General features: G+C 36.3%; 1 protein-coding gene across 2 annotated transcripts in view; it reads left to right on the top strand.

The window, feature by feature from the left end:
- Positions 1 to 575: 575 nt before the first annotated feature.
- Positions 576 to 15,512, top strand: part of Tdg (Thymine DNA glycosylase) — a 40,787-nt gene continuing 25,850 nt past the window's right edge. For both annotated transcript variants that reach the window (XM_088264150.1, XM_088264149.1), the window contains exon 1: positions 576 to 903. In XM_088264150.1, the coding sequence (XP_088120276.1) occupies positions 851 to 903 (53 nt within the window). In that variant the 5' untranslated portion in view covers positions 576 to 850. The remainder of the gene's footprint in view (positions 904 to 15,512) is intronic.

Here is a 15,512-nt window from a genome sequence, read left to right as displayed (position 1 = left end):
CTCAAAATTCACGATTTTTGATTTATGACGTTCTTGAAAGGAGTGAGCGATATGTGTAATTCTAATGTTTAATTTTTACAAGTTCTTTAACGTGCGAAAATGAAAATACATTTTAAATATTCATCGAAGTAAAAAGTCTTTGTCTGCTTATAAATATGTTTATTTTTTGTAAAGATTTAAATCATGTTTAAAATATATTTATTTTCATAATAAAATAATTATTTACAACGAGAAATTAAAAGTAATGCGAAAAGCAAAAAACTTTATACTAAAATTTGGAACCAAAGATAAAGTACAAACGTCAAAAGTAAGACATAACCTGTAGCGGAGTTTGTAGAGAAGGTTACAAAGTGAAGTAATTGATCGAGTTTGAAAGTTTTCCCAAGTTCAGGAGGGATTAACATAATTTTGTCCTATATTCCTGCAAGTAGGTACGTAATTTCCACGAGACATGACTAATGACCGGAAAGTTGGCCAACCCGCCCGAAGTGCATCACAAATCACAAGAAAAAAATCACAACACTGAGAACGAAAAAACTGAAAAAAATGTGGCAACACTGATGCGCTAAAAAAGCTTGCAAACTTCATGTATTTAGCCTGCGCTGGACATCGACTCGCTAGAACTTTAACTCGGGGAAATGTATATTGATTTTTCAAAGAAAAGTTCCTCGGTGTAACAAAACACCGCCAGTGTCGTGTTTATCCGTGCAGGGTGACGCTTCGCGACCGCCAAAATGTTGGAAACTGGACGGGTGCATTGAGTGAGTGCATTGTGTGTAGCGAGTGAAGTTCCGCGGCCACGCGAGGCCTTCGCCCAGCGCTTCAGGGTGCGCCGAGGGGCCCCTGTACCATGGACGCCGGTGTTGTCAATTCCATCGAGAATGACAATTACCACTACAAATTGTGAGTAGCTAGCCGCATTTCCAAACTGGGCATAGGGTGTCGCGCGCACCTATACCCGCCGTCCGTGAGTATTTTCGTCCGCGCTAATGGTGTACGCTGGCCGTGTCAGATATTGCGAAACAGCCGAGAGTCGAGCTCCGAACGAGCGCGGGACCGCTTCGTATTCCTCCGCTCGCTCTAACAACTAACAACAAGCGGCTAAACGGCTACCGTACACGGCGCGTTGCGAAAAGATGTCCTCGGAGTATCGTCGCGTCGGATATTCTTCTGTCCGATTATACTCCCGCATGTAACCTTCGGCCGCTTTTCCGTTTTCGCCGTCCCGTCTCCCGGACGATTCACTCTCGTTTTCTTCCGCCGTATTTACTTTCCTTCGCGATAATTAACTTATGTTTATGAATCAAACATCGCGGGACGCCTCGGATAACGCCAAGATTTCTCTAGCGTATAACCTTCGAGGCTCGCCTGTAAATAATGCTCGGTTCCGTTCATGGTCAAACGGTGTGTTCTTTCGCTGCAGTGTGGCATAATTCTCTTCAGTAGCCAGTGTTTGTGTCCGCGGTGGTCGCATTAGCTATCGCCGAGTTTCACGACGTTCTCGCATGTGTTGTTGATTGCGGTCCGATGTGTTGACATTGCAATCTTTTAGCGCAAATGCGGAGATAAGGAACACGGCTTAGTGATAAGCCCTCCCTTGTCTACAGTCGGGCTTCTGTCTCGAGAAATCGTAGAGCATCAGCTCCGAGCGCTGAGTCAACAGAAATAAGGTTAATCAACTTGCTATACCCGTTACACGTCAACCCTTTTCCGAAATAAAGGAACGCGAACTCGCTAATGATAAACAACCAACCTGTCACAGACTCAGTTTGACAGGTAATCATTATTCATGACAAGTTGTTTGAGTGAGTAGGTACATTGCTACATCCTACCCACCTATCTTATATATATATATTTTTTAAATAAACCTACTTACCTATTTATATGCACACGAGTCTCGGTTGGTAGGTAAATAAAGGCCTGCCTTATTTCTATATTATTATGTACTTACCTACCTATTTATATGCACACATCTGGGTTGGTTGGCATATACAGGCGACCTCAACTTTCGCACATGATTGGTTCCTGAAAATGTGTGCGAAAGTTAAATGTTCTAAAGTACAGGGATGTTAAAATATATAATAAAAAAAACACCAAAAATTTTACATAAAAAATTATATTTATCAAAATTACTATTTAAGTACATATTGACAACATTTTGAGTGTGTCCAAATACTGGATTACACAAATCTGGATTATCCTCAATTATAGGAGTATTTTTCATATTATTTTTTTTGACATCTCATCAAAGATAAGATTTCAAAAAAATCATATGAAAAATCTTCATTTTCATCTCACCAATAGATGTCTCTAGGGAAGTTCTAGTGATTCAAGAACAATGTTTCAAAATTGGTACATATATTTAGTGTGGTTGTCAATAATGGGAAGAATTGGTGAATGTTATACGTGTGTCAAGTGATCACTTAAACCAGCCTATGACGGTCGTCACCCCCGTAAATGCCCAAACTTCCATATTCTTCTTCATCTTTGATAAGATGTCAAAAAAAAAAAAATGAAGTACATGAATAAAAAATATATTTTCTTGATAAACTAGTCAAGAATTAGTTGTATTTTACATGAAGTACTATTATGGATCACCCTTCGCACTTGAGATATCGCTCACTTCTTTCAATAACGTCATATATCAAAAATCGTCAATTTTCAGTTGTGCATGTTTTTGGAATGCCCAGAAAATGTACTATATCCCAGCAAAAGCGGCATATTTTTAACTTCATATTCACCCACTACAGGGTAGAAAGTGTTGTTTTTGCATTTTGAAGAAAAGGTACTGTATAATTATTTTTTTAAATATACTAAATATTAACTAAATATTTTTTAAATGGAGAAAAACCCTTCAGGTTTTACCTAAAAAGATCTCTTGCACAGTAAAAAGTTCAATAAATGGCTTGATATTTATTTTTGATACATTTTATTATATTTTTATAGTTTAAAAACATCTGAAAAATCAAGTTTTTTGATATATGACGTTGTTGAAAGGAGTGAGCGATATGCATTCTCCATTGTGACCACATGCTTCCATAATACGGTCATCTTACTAACATTTTTCACAGTACGAACCCGGTTCATATGCATTTCAAAGTGTGAAAGGGAAACATCTGCACAAAAAATTTGGTATTATTAACAAAAAAAAACATTTTTTAAATGTGCAAAATAGATAATTGTGCGAAAGATGAGGTCCGCCTGTACCTGCCTTATTTCTATATTATGTATCTACCTATTTATATGCACAGTCTCGGTAGATACCTATTTATATATATACATACATTATACTTACCTATCCATATGCACTCACTGTGAGTGGGTTTTACTTCAGCACGTACCTATATCTACAATATATTAACCCTACATTGCATGGTCTTACTCTAAACAACGGTTAAAAACGAAGCAGTAGACTTAAATGCATTTTAAAGGAATATACATTTTAAACATCTGATCCAATAGGCGCTAAATACAATCAATGGAGTGTTATCTTAATCCCTAATCTTACAAAGAGGAGGCGATTAGTTCTCCCTTCAGGTACCAGTCCAGGTCTATATAGATATAAATCCCTTTTGTTTATTTTTACCCCCCCCCCTGGGAATCGAACCTAGGATGGGCAAAGCAGACATACAGTGAGTTTATCGCACTCCTAATTTAAGACTATCACAAGCAAAATTAACTGCATTTTTATAAATATTTTGTGGAAGAAAAAAGCAAAAATTGGGTTTCTCATTTTGTATGCAAATATTTGCTGAGGTGTTTCAGGCAGTAAATAGGAACCAAGTTGTGGTGAGTTAAATATTTTACGCCAAACTTAAAGTTGCCAACAGTGCCACAGAACTAAAAAAAAAACATTCTTAATAATTGCACATTTTGCCATTTTTTTCATTAATCTTTCAAATAAATATATTATTTACTTATATCACGAGCTGTGCTCTTGTCGGTGTAGTCACTTCCAATGGTCTCTTATTCGTTCCAGTCCTTGAACCTTATTATACGATACAACTTTTACTTCCACTTTTATCTGTTTGAATTAACTTCTTCTTGGCTTATATAAATACAATACTTTTATAAAAATATCACTATTTAGGTAAAAATATTAAAATCGTTGAGGTATGTAAACAAAACATTTTTTGCGGTTGGTTTTCTATTTTTTTTTTTTTTTTTGCCGACTAGTCGTTGATTTGTTGGGATAAAAATAAAACCAGAAAACAATAGATTTGATTGGTGCTACCTGTGTCTTTCTTACAAAAATATCATTATTTATTTAAAAAATCCTTCAATAAAGTATAGTATCTGGAAGTGAGTAGATAAAACAATATTTTTTTATTGGTTTCTTCTTTTTTAAATGTTCATAAAAATTATACTTCTTTTCCCTATTATTTCTCATTACTGAGGGTTGTGACCCTTGTGGAAGCAATGACTCTTCTCCAGTTATCCCTTGACTGCGCTGCACGTAGCGCTCCAACTACCGAGGTGCCCGCTGCTGCCTTAACTCGATAGATCCATCGTGTGGTGATCTTCCTCTCCCTCTCTCAAGTATAATATACCATATTATGATGAAGAAAGTTAGTTTTTTTTTTGCTTGGTGAGGTCTGCATACAAACTAGCCCACCCATTAGTAGGTGATTCTCTTATTCATCGTTCCACAGTGTGTGCCGCGGCACACTGGTGTACCGTGGCGATTAGTTGGTGTGCCGTAGAAAAAAGTCTAGTTTTGTGAAAACAACACAATTGCTCCAAATTTTGATTGCCTGTGCCCAGTTAAATAGGCTCACATTTTGCATTAAACATAATATATTAAATATGTTAAATATGCACCTCTGAAATTTCTTAGTTTGGTAGGTATACCTTGCATAGAAAAAGAAAAAGGTTGCAGAATGCTGCTCTAATTTACAATTTGTCAAATATCCTAATTGTGTTTTGTCAAACACACGTTTGACTCTCAACTTTTGATAAACACATCAATCCGCATCTGAAGCGAGTTTCGCAAACTTTGATTTGACTGTCGGTTGTTTGTTTTACTTTGAAAGTATTTATTAAATATGCCCGATATATTATTTGTACAATCTTCTTAGCCTGTTCACAAATTGTCATACATTTCACTCATTAAGGAGTTGATGTCTGAATTGTATTACTGTTTGCGCATTGGACTGCTCCAATCCCAGTGTTGAGACATTCCCAATCCAGGATATTTGCTTTATCCGATGACAATCAGGATATCCCATTCCAAACATATCTGCAGTTTAAATGTAGTCTACTTGATCTCCTTCCAGGAGCGCAGTACTTGTAAGAGATGTCAGACCAAAAATGTGTCAATACGCTGATAGAATGTATGTATTGTGGATAATGCCAAATGAATCTTCAGTTTGAATCTAGTATACTTGATCTCCTGACCCCTGTAGGAGATGTCAGACCAAATATATTGAATGTATGTAGGCAGAATGCAGTCGAAATTCGATCCCTCAGACGAATGTGTGGCAAAACGATGTTTGATAGATGTTCGAATGATGAAATAAGGAAAGAATGCAAGGCTGAGATAAGTATTATCGATAAAATTAAGAAAGGTGTGTTGAGATGGTTTGGACATGTGGAACGCATGAGCGAGGAAGTAACGGTTAAACAAATTTATGAGGTGAATGTAGTTGGAAAAAGAAGCAGAGGAAGACCGAGGAAAACCTGGCACGATCAGGTATGTCAAATACTTGAAAGCGGCCGGGTCAGGAGTCGTAAGTATCCTCGGGTATGTATGAGGAGATGCATGAATGTAAAAGAGGCGAAGAAGGTTTGCAAAGACAGAGTAGTGTGGCGTTCGATTCTCTCTGCCTACCCCTGTGGAGAAGCGGCGTGATGGTTGGTTAGTTTTTTTATGTATGTATAGTGGATAACGCTAAATGAATCTACAGTTTAAATCTAGTATACTGGATCTCCTTACCAGGAGAACGTTTTTAAAGTTTAAAAATATAACACAATGTATTAAAAAAAATATATCAAGCCACTTATTGAACTTTTTACTGTGCAACACATCTTTTTAGGTAAAACCTGAAGGTTTTTTCTCCATTTGAAAAATATTTAGTATATTTAAAAAAATTATTAAACAATATCTTTTCTTTAAAATGCAAAAACAACATTTTCTGCCCTGTAGCGGGTAAATATTAAGTTAAAAATATGCCTCTTGCTGGGATATAGTACATTTTCTGGGCATTCCGAAAACATGCACAACTGAAAATTGACGATTATTGATTTATTTGATGTATTTTCAATACGCAGATAGAATGTATATATTGTGGATAACGCTAAATGAAACCACAGATTGAATCTAGTCTATTTGATCTCCTACCAGGAGCGCAGTACTTGTAGGAGATGTCAGACCAAGTATGTGTCAGTACATCATCAGAATCAAGGATAGTTTCAGTCACACTATGCCACGAGGACTATATAGCAGATGGCGCCGCAAAGTTGTGTAATTGTGATTGTTTCATAGGAAAAAAAGTAGATTGAGCAGCGTAGGTACATTGAATGAGGCAAGATAAAGAAAGACTGACGCAAGAAGCTAAATGCTGATACTTCCGTATTGGTATAAAAAAAGAGATGATATCAATCGGTGTTACAACAGATAAACTTTATAAGAGCCACATGGAATAAACTATTACGAATCTGGGTGCTTTAATTTGATTTATTATATTTCAAGGATAACAGATTTTTCTTTATATATTTTTTTCTTTAAACTAATAACCCGCAAAGGCTCTAGTTTTAGAGGCTTGTCTGCAGGTAGGATAGTAAGGATAGGGATGGTAAATGTGAAAAATACATCACAAACATCCAGACCAATTGAAAAGAAATTTTTCTTTAATATATTTTGCACGGGAATCGAACACGCGACGCCAGTTTCGCAGTCGAGCGTCAACTTAATTATGCCACGGCGCTTGTCGGTAGTTAGTTGGTCGTATTCCATAATCATGTTCAATTTTGACCAGTTAGCAAAAAACTTGATTGTATTTCTTGTATGCGCGCGCGGCTTCATACTGTTTTTGGACGGTTCCATTTGTAGCTCACAACGTTGCCGTCCGGAGTGGATGTTTTCACTGTGCAATGCTCAAAAAAAGGAGTTTTTTCGTTTTTTTTAATCAAAATTTTTAAATCACATTTTCATATGGTGTACAGAGTGCGTGTAAGTTTTTGGTATCGTTAGGGAAGGGTAATTATCTATAACCTAACTATGAGTATTTAAATGTTTTAGAATTAGTACATAAACTCTGATGATGTCAAGGTTCTTGTACCAATAAAAAGTGGTTAAAACAAAGTTGTTTTATTTTATAAAGTTTATCTTGATTGTAAATTACATCTGAATATTTTTATTAGTTGCTATCTGTACCCGGCCATGTGTCGCTGTGGCTCGGTCTGGTTGAATGGAATATAAAGAAAATAGAAAGCACACATTTCTGATATGTAGAAGCCCTCTCGTCTGCCTCAGCTGTTCCGCTACACTGGTTGATCTGACGGCGCTTGAGGCGACTTTATTTGAGTAATTTTTTATAGACTACCTTCGATTTTTGTATATATTTATTATTGTGTATGTATTGCTCTTTTTCATTAATAATAACAGCTTTTATGCAGCTTATTTGAATATTTTTTTTAATGTAGAGAACAAATACATAGTGATTTTTGAGTTGGATTATTGTTTATTTAGTCCACCTCCGTAGCGCAGTGGTCAGCGCGTTTGGCTACCGTGCTGGAGGTCCCGGGTTCGATTCCCAGGGGGGTCAAAATAAATATGGCTGATTTTCACTCTCATATTTATTTAATATCCACCCGGACTGGTACAAGAAGCGCAGGGCTGATCACCTTGCCTTCATGCAAGTAACGATCAAGATAACACTTTGTCGCTACGACGCAGTGCCCTATGCACCATTGGGTGCAGATAAGGGTTAGAATAAGAGAAAAGAATTGTTTATTGCTGTAATAATAATTATAATAAATTTTGATAATTTATATAGCGCCATTTTCTTAAAATACTACCTCAAGGGCGCTTCACTGTGAATGAATTGGGGAAAAGTGGATAGCGGAAAGGATTTAGCAAACAAATGCGCTTTTAGTTTTATTTTCTTAGGATCATCTCACTCTCGTAGCCGAAAAACATATATCGTAGTCGTAGAGGAGAAAGTGACCAACTAACAAAACGTAAAATGTTCAGGAGGGCCATTTAAGTCACTTTTGCTTGGCAAGACAATAAGCGTCAATGCAGTTAGTCATTTTTAACAAGTCAATATATTATACTTCCAAGTTTAAAATCCTGGGTTTTTTTTCAGGGCTATATTAAGCTAGTCGGATATCAAATAGTCAATGATCACGTTTTTGTAAAAGATGCACTTGGTCACTTTCTCCTGTATGACTGCGATATATTCAGTTGGGCTCTCCTGAGATGTAAACCCGGACATCATAACGCTTAAGAAAATGACATCAGAGCTGCAGTAATAAAAAATTACTAGTGCACCTTGATAGTGGACGATGTGCATTCCAAGATATTGCATCGCTGATAGCCGACATAGCAAATTTTCCACGTAATAGTTGTAATACTTAAAATTACACCGCAGTTAGTTACGTTCACGACGTATTGTCATTCCACAAACTGAATACATTGTTGCGAACATAAACCTTTGTGAATTATATTAACGTCGCGTACTTGCAATGGTATGAGATACTATAATTTTTATGGTCTGTGTCGGTAATTTAGTGGTTAATGTGTTGGGTTACCATGCGTGAGGTCCCAGGTTTGATTCCCACCAACACTGGTCACCGATGATTTTACTCTTTTCACTCAAAATATTTTTTTTATATCTTATTTATTTATTTAAACTTCATGTACAGAAAATAAATAAGTACATTGGCGGGCTTATTGCTAAAAAGTAATATTTTCCAACCAACCAAAAACAGACGAGTGATATTGATCAAAATGTTTGATACCATATATAGCTGTTTGCAATCAGAGGGTAGATAGTACTTGAACATTAAAAAAAAAACATAAATTACAAAAGGTGATAATAAGGAGGGCAAAGGAAAAAGAGAGGAGAAATCTTCTCTTCTTTTAACCCTTATCCGCACTCCAATGGTGCATAGGGCACTGCATCATATAAACACAGTGTTAACTTGATTGTCAACACATGAAGGAATGGTGATCAGCCCTCCGCTACAGGTACCGGTCCAGGGTAATATTGAATAAATATTAGAGTGAAAAAATCACTTATGTTTATTTGACCCCTCCTGGGAATCGAACCCATTTTGTGTCATTTTACGCTTGTTGATTTTTATTCACTTTTAATATCTTATACACGCATAGTTTGATATCAAGAAAGGAACTGGAAAGACTTGTATGCTTTATCACAGAGTGAATCACGTGGAGTAACGTTCCTACACACTTATGTACTCAGGATATATGTGGTTAGGATGTTCTTGATCGATCACATTTCCTGTTGCGAACTGGTCTACCAACATGTCTGACTCAGAGGTTCTTTGTAAATTCTCTACATACGCCATCAACATTTAAAACATGGTTTAATTTTCCATCAATTGATTCGGCAGTCACTTTGTGGCAAAATCTGTCCATTTTTAATTAAATTTTACTTGGTAAATATCGCAAAATCTATGGTGACATGTGTTTCCATACATTAAGCATCATTTTCAAACACTGTATATTAATAACAGTAATATTCAATGCCCGCCTCCGTAGTGTAATGGTCAGCACGCTCGGCTACCGTTCCGGAGGTCCCGCGTTCAATTCCCAGGGGGGGGTCAAATAAATATAAGAATTTTTTTCACTCTAAAATTTATTCAATATTACCCTGGACTGGTACCTGACGCGGAGGGCTGATCACCTTTCCTTCATGTGTTAACGGTCAAGTTAACACTGCGTTTATATGATGCAGTTCCCTATGCACCATTGGGGTGCGGATAAGGGTTTGAAAAATATTCGATGTTATTTCCTTAGACATTAGTTCAAATACCTTAAGGCGATCAAATGAAAAGAAATCATCATAAATTTGATTTCTTTAGGAGGATATTGGTACCTCGACTTACAAACCGCGCTACAGATTTTTTTTCTCGTGAGATATGTTTTTTTTCATACTCCACTGTGACCTCTACATATGAACCTAGATTCAAAATAAAAACCGCTATGCCTACCTGTAGCATACATTGTTACTATGCTGCATTTTTGCGTAACAAATACATTTTACAATATCAATATTTACATAATCAAACAAATTATTCGATTTTAGTTTTTTGTAGATTTAGTGGAACTGCATTTAATATATAAATAGTACCGTAGAACGAGGCTACTTCAGCTTTGATGTGTTACTTGTGCCCAGTAAAAAAAAAGAATTAAATCTGTATTTGGTCTACAATAATGAACGTATCGACATGATTCATTGTATCCCTGACAGGTGACACTTATTGTCACGATACTTCGATCGATACCACGATCTAAATATTTTTTTGTACTGGGCTCAAGTAACACATCCGAGTTCAAGTAGCCCCTTAGTAGTACGGTACTTTACTTACATTTTGTGTGGCGTTTGGCAAGAAGTATAGAGGTCTTTAGGCCATTGGGGCTGCTTTACAGGCGCTGCTTTACAGGCGCAGATCTAGACTCGTCATCCACTTGACCGTTCCTGGCGTAGATTCGTGGAGGTCTTTAAAGCTAGGATGGGTCTTTTGATGGGACCATACTTTCCTATTTGCCGGACAGTCTGGTTCTCCGACCTAGAGTCGCATCCTGTATTATGAATCTTTTTCTGTGCGTGTGATATCAGGTCACTCTGACTTCGACTATCACTTGAGAGTAATCACCTTTGTCTTGGGCAGCTCTAAATAGCGCCTCGACGGTAAAGAATGGTTCGTTCAGTTTAGGTTAATTTATGTATTAATTTTAAATCAAACACAGATTTTTGAGTCTACTAAGTTGTATTTTATTAACAAAAACACATAAAAAAAATTATATTGTGACAATTGTTTCGCCTTGTTAGGGCATTATCAAACGAATGTAAAGATCAAATGGACTACGGTACTTATGTAGCTATACAATTCTAAGTGACAGTGTTAACACATGCAGCAATAATTTATGGGAGACAACAGTAGCTAATGGGGGATGTAGGTTCGTACCCTTATACTTATTTTCTTGGAAAGGTTAGGTCAGGTTAGGTAAACTTTACGTTAGTTCAGTATTTTATACACCTCTTTGAACCCTCAAGATTAGCACTATGAACCAATTAGAGGCATTTGAAATGTGGCTACATCGTAGAATGCTATGCATTCCATGGACCGATATGGTCAGCAGCGCAAATGTGCTCCAAAGAGCAAGAGCTAGGAGACAGTTGCTGACTGATATCAAGGTCCGGAAGGTATCCTAACTGCTGGGGCATGTGCTAAGAGGAGAGAAGTACACACCTATTGCACCTTATCATGAATGGTAAAATAACGGGTTGACTAGGTGTGGGCAGAAGACAGATCTCCTGGCTCCGAAATATACGAGATCGGTATTATAAATAAAACAACTAAATAGCTTTTGCCACAAAAAAAATGCGTTTGTATTTACTTTGGGTACTCTATGCTAAATGGAAAAACCTTGAGATGAAGATCGGCAGCAAAATCAAGATCTACAAAACTTGTGTCCGACCCATCATGACGTATGGAATTGAAGGTAGAGCGGACACCGTTGCCACAAAAAACGCACTTAGAGTGTCGGAAATGAAGACTTTAAGAAGCATGTCGAAGCATACGTTTAATTATTTTTTTAAATAAACTAAATATTTTTCAAATGGAGAAAAAACTTTCAGGTTTTACCTAAAAAGATCTGTTGCACAGTAGAAAGTTCAATAAGTGGCTCGATATTTATTTTTAATTCGTTTTATTATTTTCTTAAACTTTAAAAACGATATTCTGAAAAATCAAGTTTTATGATATATGACGTTGTTGAAAGGAGTGAGCGATATTAACACTTTCCTGTACTTTTCTCCTCTTTGCTCAATCATAAAAACTTTTGACTCCAAAGGGTTAAAGCAGTATTTCAGAAATTTTCAATGATTGTGGTTGAACAATGGTTTATGTGTACGTTGTTTAGGTATATTTTGTTGTGGACGTTACCGGACCATTCTGCAGTCTGTACTGTGAACGTGTAGTTTTGGCATGGTGCCACTTTTCACCCAAAGAATCGGTGTATTTAGGTTTTCCATGTAAATTTGTGCATAGAGACACATGTTGGTCCATTCTAGTCCAAAATTACTCCCAACACTCCCTATAGAAAGACGGAGCGCGTTCGCACAATCAGGAAGTGAATGTATATTGTTTTTATCCGAGCCAAAACCGCCATTCCAGCCGGCCAAATTATTATCCATATACAACATTTTGAGTGTGTCCAAATACTTGTTCACAAAATCTGGATTAGCTCCAATTACAGGAGTTATTTTCATATTATTTTTTGACATCTCATCAAAGATGAAGAAGAATATGGAAGTCTGGGCATTTACGGGGCTGACGACCGTCATAGGCTGGTTAAGTGATCACTTTACACACGTGTAACATTCACCAATTCTATCCATTATTAACAACCACACTATTCAAATTCTTGGAAGTTCTATATAAATGAACCAATTTTGTAACATTATTCTTGAATCACTAGAGACATCTATTGGTGAGATGAAAAATTCTTCATATTCTTCTTCATCTTTGATGAGATGTCAAAAAATAATCATCCATATAAATTAAGTATAACTTTAAGTTTAATAAAAATCTTCTTCTTCTTATAACCCTTATCCGCACCCAATGGTGCATAAGGCACTGCATCATATTGACTCAGTGTTACCTTGATCGTTACTTACATGAAGGCAAGGTAATCACGCCTACGCTTCAGTGACCAGTCCAAGGTTATATTAAGTAAATATTAGAGTGTAAAATCACCAATATTTATTTTCACCCCCCCCCCTTGGTAATCGAACCCGGGACCTCCAGCATGGTAGCTAAACACGCTAACCATTACACCACGGAGGCGGACATAATTAAAATAGTACAACAAATTTATGAGCTGAATGTGGTTGGTAATAGAAGCAGAGGCAGACCGGAGAAAACTTAGCATGTTCAAGTATGTCAAATACTCGGGCAACGTCATCTAGGCCATGCCTTCGAATCGTGTTATCTTTCTGCAGCATCCATGAATTCTTTGGTCTTCCTCTAGATGTCTTTTGAGGAAGATCCACGGCAATTGCCTGATTCACAATGTGTTCAGGTTCTCTACGTCCTATGTGCCCATCAGTGGCGGTACTTACCTAGAATCCCAAAAGCAAGGCTTGCCTAACAACTCCAAATAAAAATGACTAAATCTAGACCAAATGATTAGAAATACATAACTAATGTATGACTATTTTTAAATTTTCGCGCGCTTACATGATTACTAAACACTATGCATGCCATTATATGGTGATGGTACTTATTGGTTATGGTTAATATCTGAGGAAGATATTTTATTAAAGTAAACATTTTCTTTATTTCAGGGTGATGGCTATACCTTACAAAAGTTACATGTTAGCATATTTTTACAATGATAACAATACATTGTTTATATTTATAATACTTTCTGGGTGCTTACTATACTGGGAATGATATGAGGTGAAGAAATTATAGGTACATCATGTATTCACGAATGTGAAAAATAATGGGCTTGCCTTACTGGTAAACCCTAGGCACGCCACTGGTGCTCATACCATCTAAATTGCCTTTCCTCTGATGTCTTTGTCTTCCTATTGTCTTTCGTATTGATATCTGTTATACCCAGGCTTGTTACACACGAATGCGTAAACTGTTTATTTTGTCTCTAAGGGACACTCCAGCTGACCATGTAAGGATTTGCATTTCAGCAGTTTCTAGTTGCCTAGGGTAGATGTATATATGTATATTAGAACATTTTGAGTGTGTCCAAATACTTGTTCGCAAAATCTATTATTTTAGTTATTTTCATATTATTTTTTGACATCTCATCAAAGATGAAGAAGAATATGGAAGTCTGGGCATTCACGGGGCTTGCGACCGTCATAGGCTGGTCTAAGTGATCACTTTACACATGTGTAACATTCACCAATTCTACCCATTATTGACAACCACTCTACTCAAATTCTTGGAAGTTCTATATATATGAACCAATTTAGAAACTTTGTTCTTGAATCACTAGAACTTCACTAGAGACATCGATTGGTGAGATGTAAAGAAGCTTTTTTATTAAGCAGAAACTCTTATATTAGTATGTGAGATCCGAATCCTGGATTATAATCACACACATGAGAAATGCCAGAAAATACCATTTTCATTTTTATTATTAAGCTTATAATTTGACCAGATAATGTTACACGACACGTATGTAAAGTGTTATGTTACACGTGTGTAAAGTGATCACTTAAACCAGCCTATGACGGTCGCAAGCCCCGTAAATGCCCAGACTTCCATATTCTTCTTCATCTTTGATGAGATGTCAAAAAATAATATGTATATTAGGTTGGGGAAAATGTAATTTCGTAATTTTTGCTTTGTTTCAATGCTTTATAAAAATTGTTACAATTATCCGATTTAATTCTTTGAGACATCCATACTCAACGCACGATAGGTCACAACTGAATCGAACAAGCACAATACTCTCAAAGCTTTTGTAGTATACACTCACACCTTTACAACGCTGTATCATATGATTCGAGGTGATCAATAATGAACGAGATATACTTAGTTGAAAAAAAAGACCGCGAAAAATGAAATTACTTTTCCCCAGCCTAATATATGTATGTATGTATGTATATCGACAGCCCCTACGTAAAGTACTCTATCTGCAAATCTGTTACTTTACAAGAGAGAGCTTAGAAGATTTTTTGAACGTATTTTTTATTTTATTAATTAACGGTTTTATCTAAAATTCTAAACTAGTACTATACATTAAATAATGTATCAAATCGTTTTAAAACTTTATGCTTTGTCAAAATTAAGTAGTTAGCGTTTGAGGAGTTCAGTTCATTTCGAAAATTCGATGTAGATAGCGTCTTATACGCCTGAAAACTAGGCGTATTTATTGTATTATTTTTTTGTTTATTTTTATTTGTAGATAACGGTCAGTTGATAACGTACACCAAATATCTCAAAATTGACAAAAATGTAGTTAGAGCACTTTGCGTAGGTCACGTCGATATGTACTGCACCACAAAGTTAATAATGCTTTTTTAATACAAAATTCAATCTGACTATTACCGGGAGTGCAGTAGGCAAGGTGCAAAGTGCCTCTGTGTCATCCTACCCTTATCTTATAGAACTAGAATGTAATCTTTGGTAAGATACGAAACCTTGGTCCGATTGTTCTACTATAAACACTTGGAATTGATAAAGAATCTAGATGTGTATCGCAGATCTGTCAATGCCTTTGTATGACAAGGAGCTCGCTATGTGACACTGATTAAAATATGATAAATTAATTAATATTTTTTATTAAC

Source organism: Brachycentrus maculatus, unplaced genomic scaffold (genome assembly GCF_059751285.1).
Source record: "Brachycentrus maculatus isolate JH-2025_06_01 unplaced genomic scaffold, ASM5975128v1 h1tg000216l, whole genome shotgun sequence".
Classification (NCBI taxonomy): domain Eukaryota; kingdom Metazoa; phylum Arthropoda; class Insecta; order Trichoptera; family Brachycentridae; genus Brachycentrus; species Brachycentrus maculatus.
The sequence above is the reverse complement of the archived record's forward strand: the minus strand, read 5'-3'. Positions and strand labels throughout refer to the sequence as shown.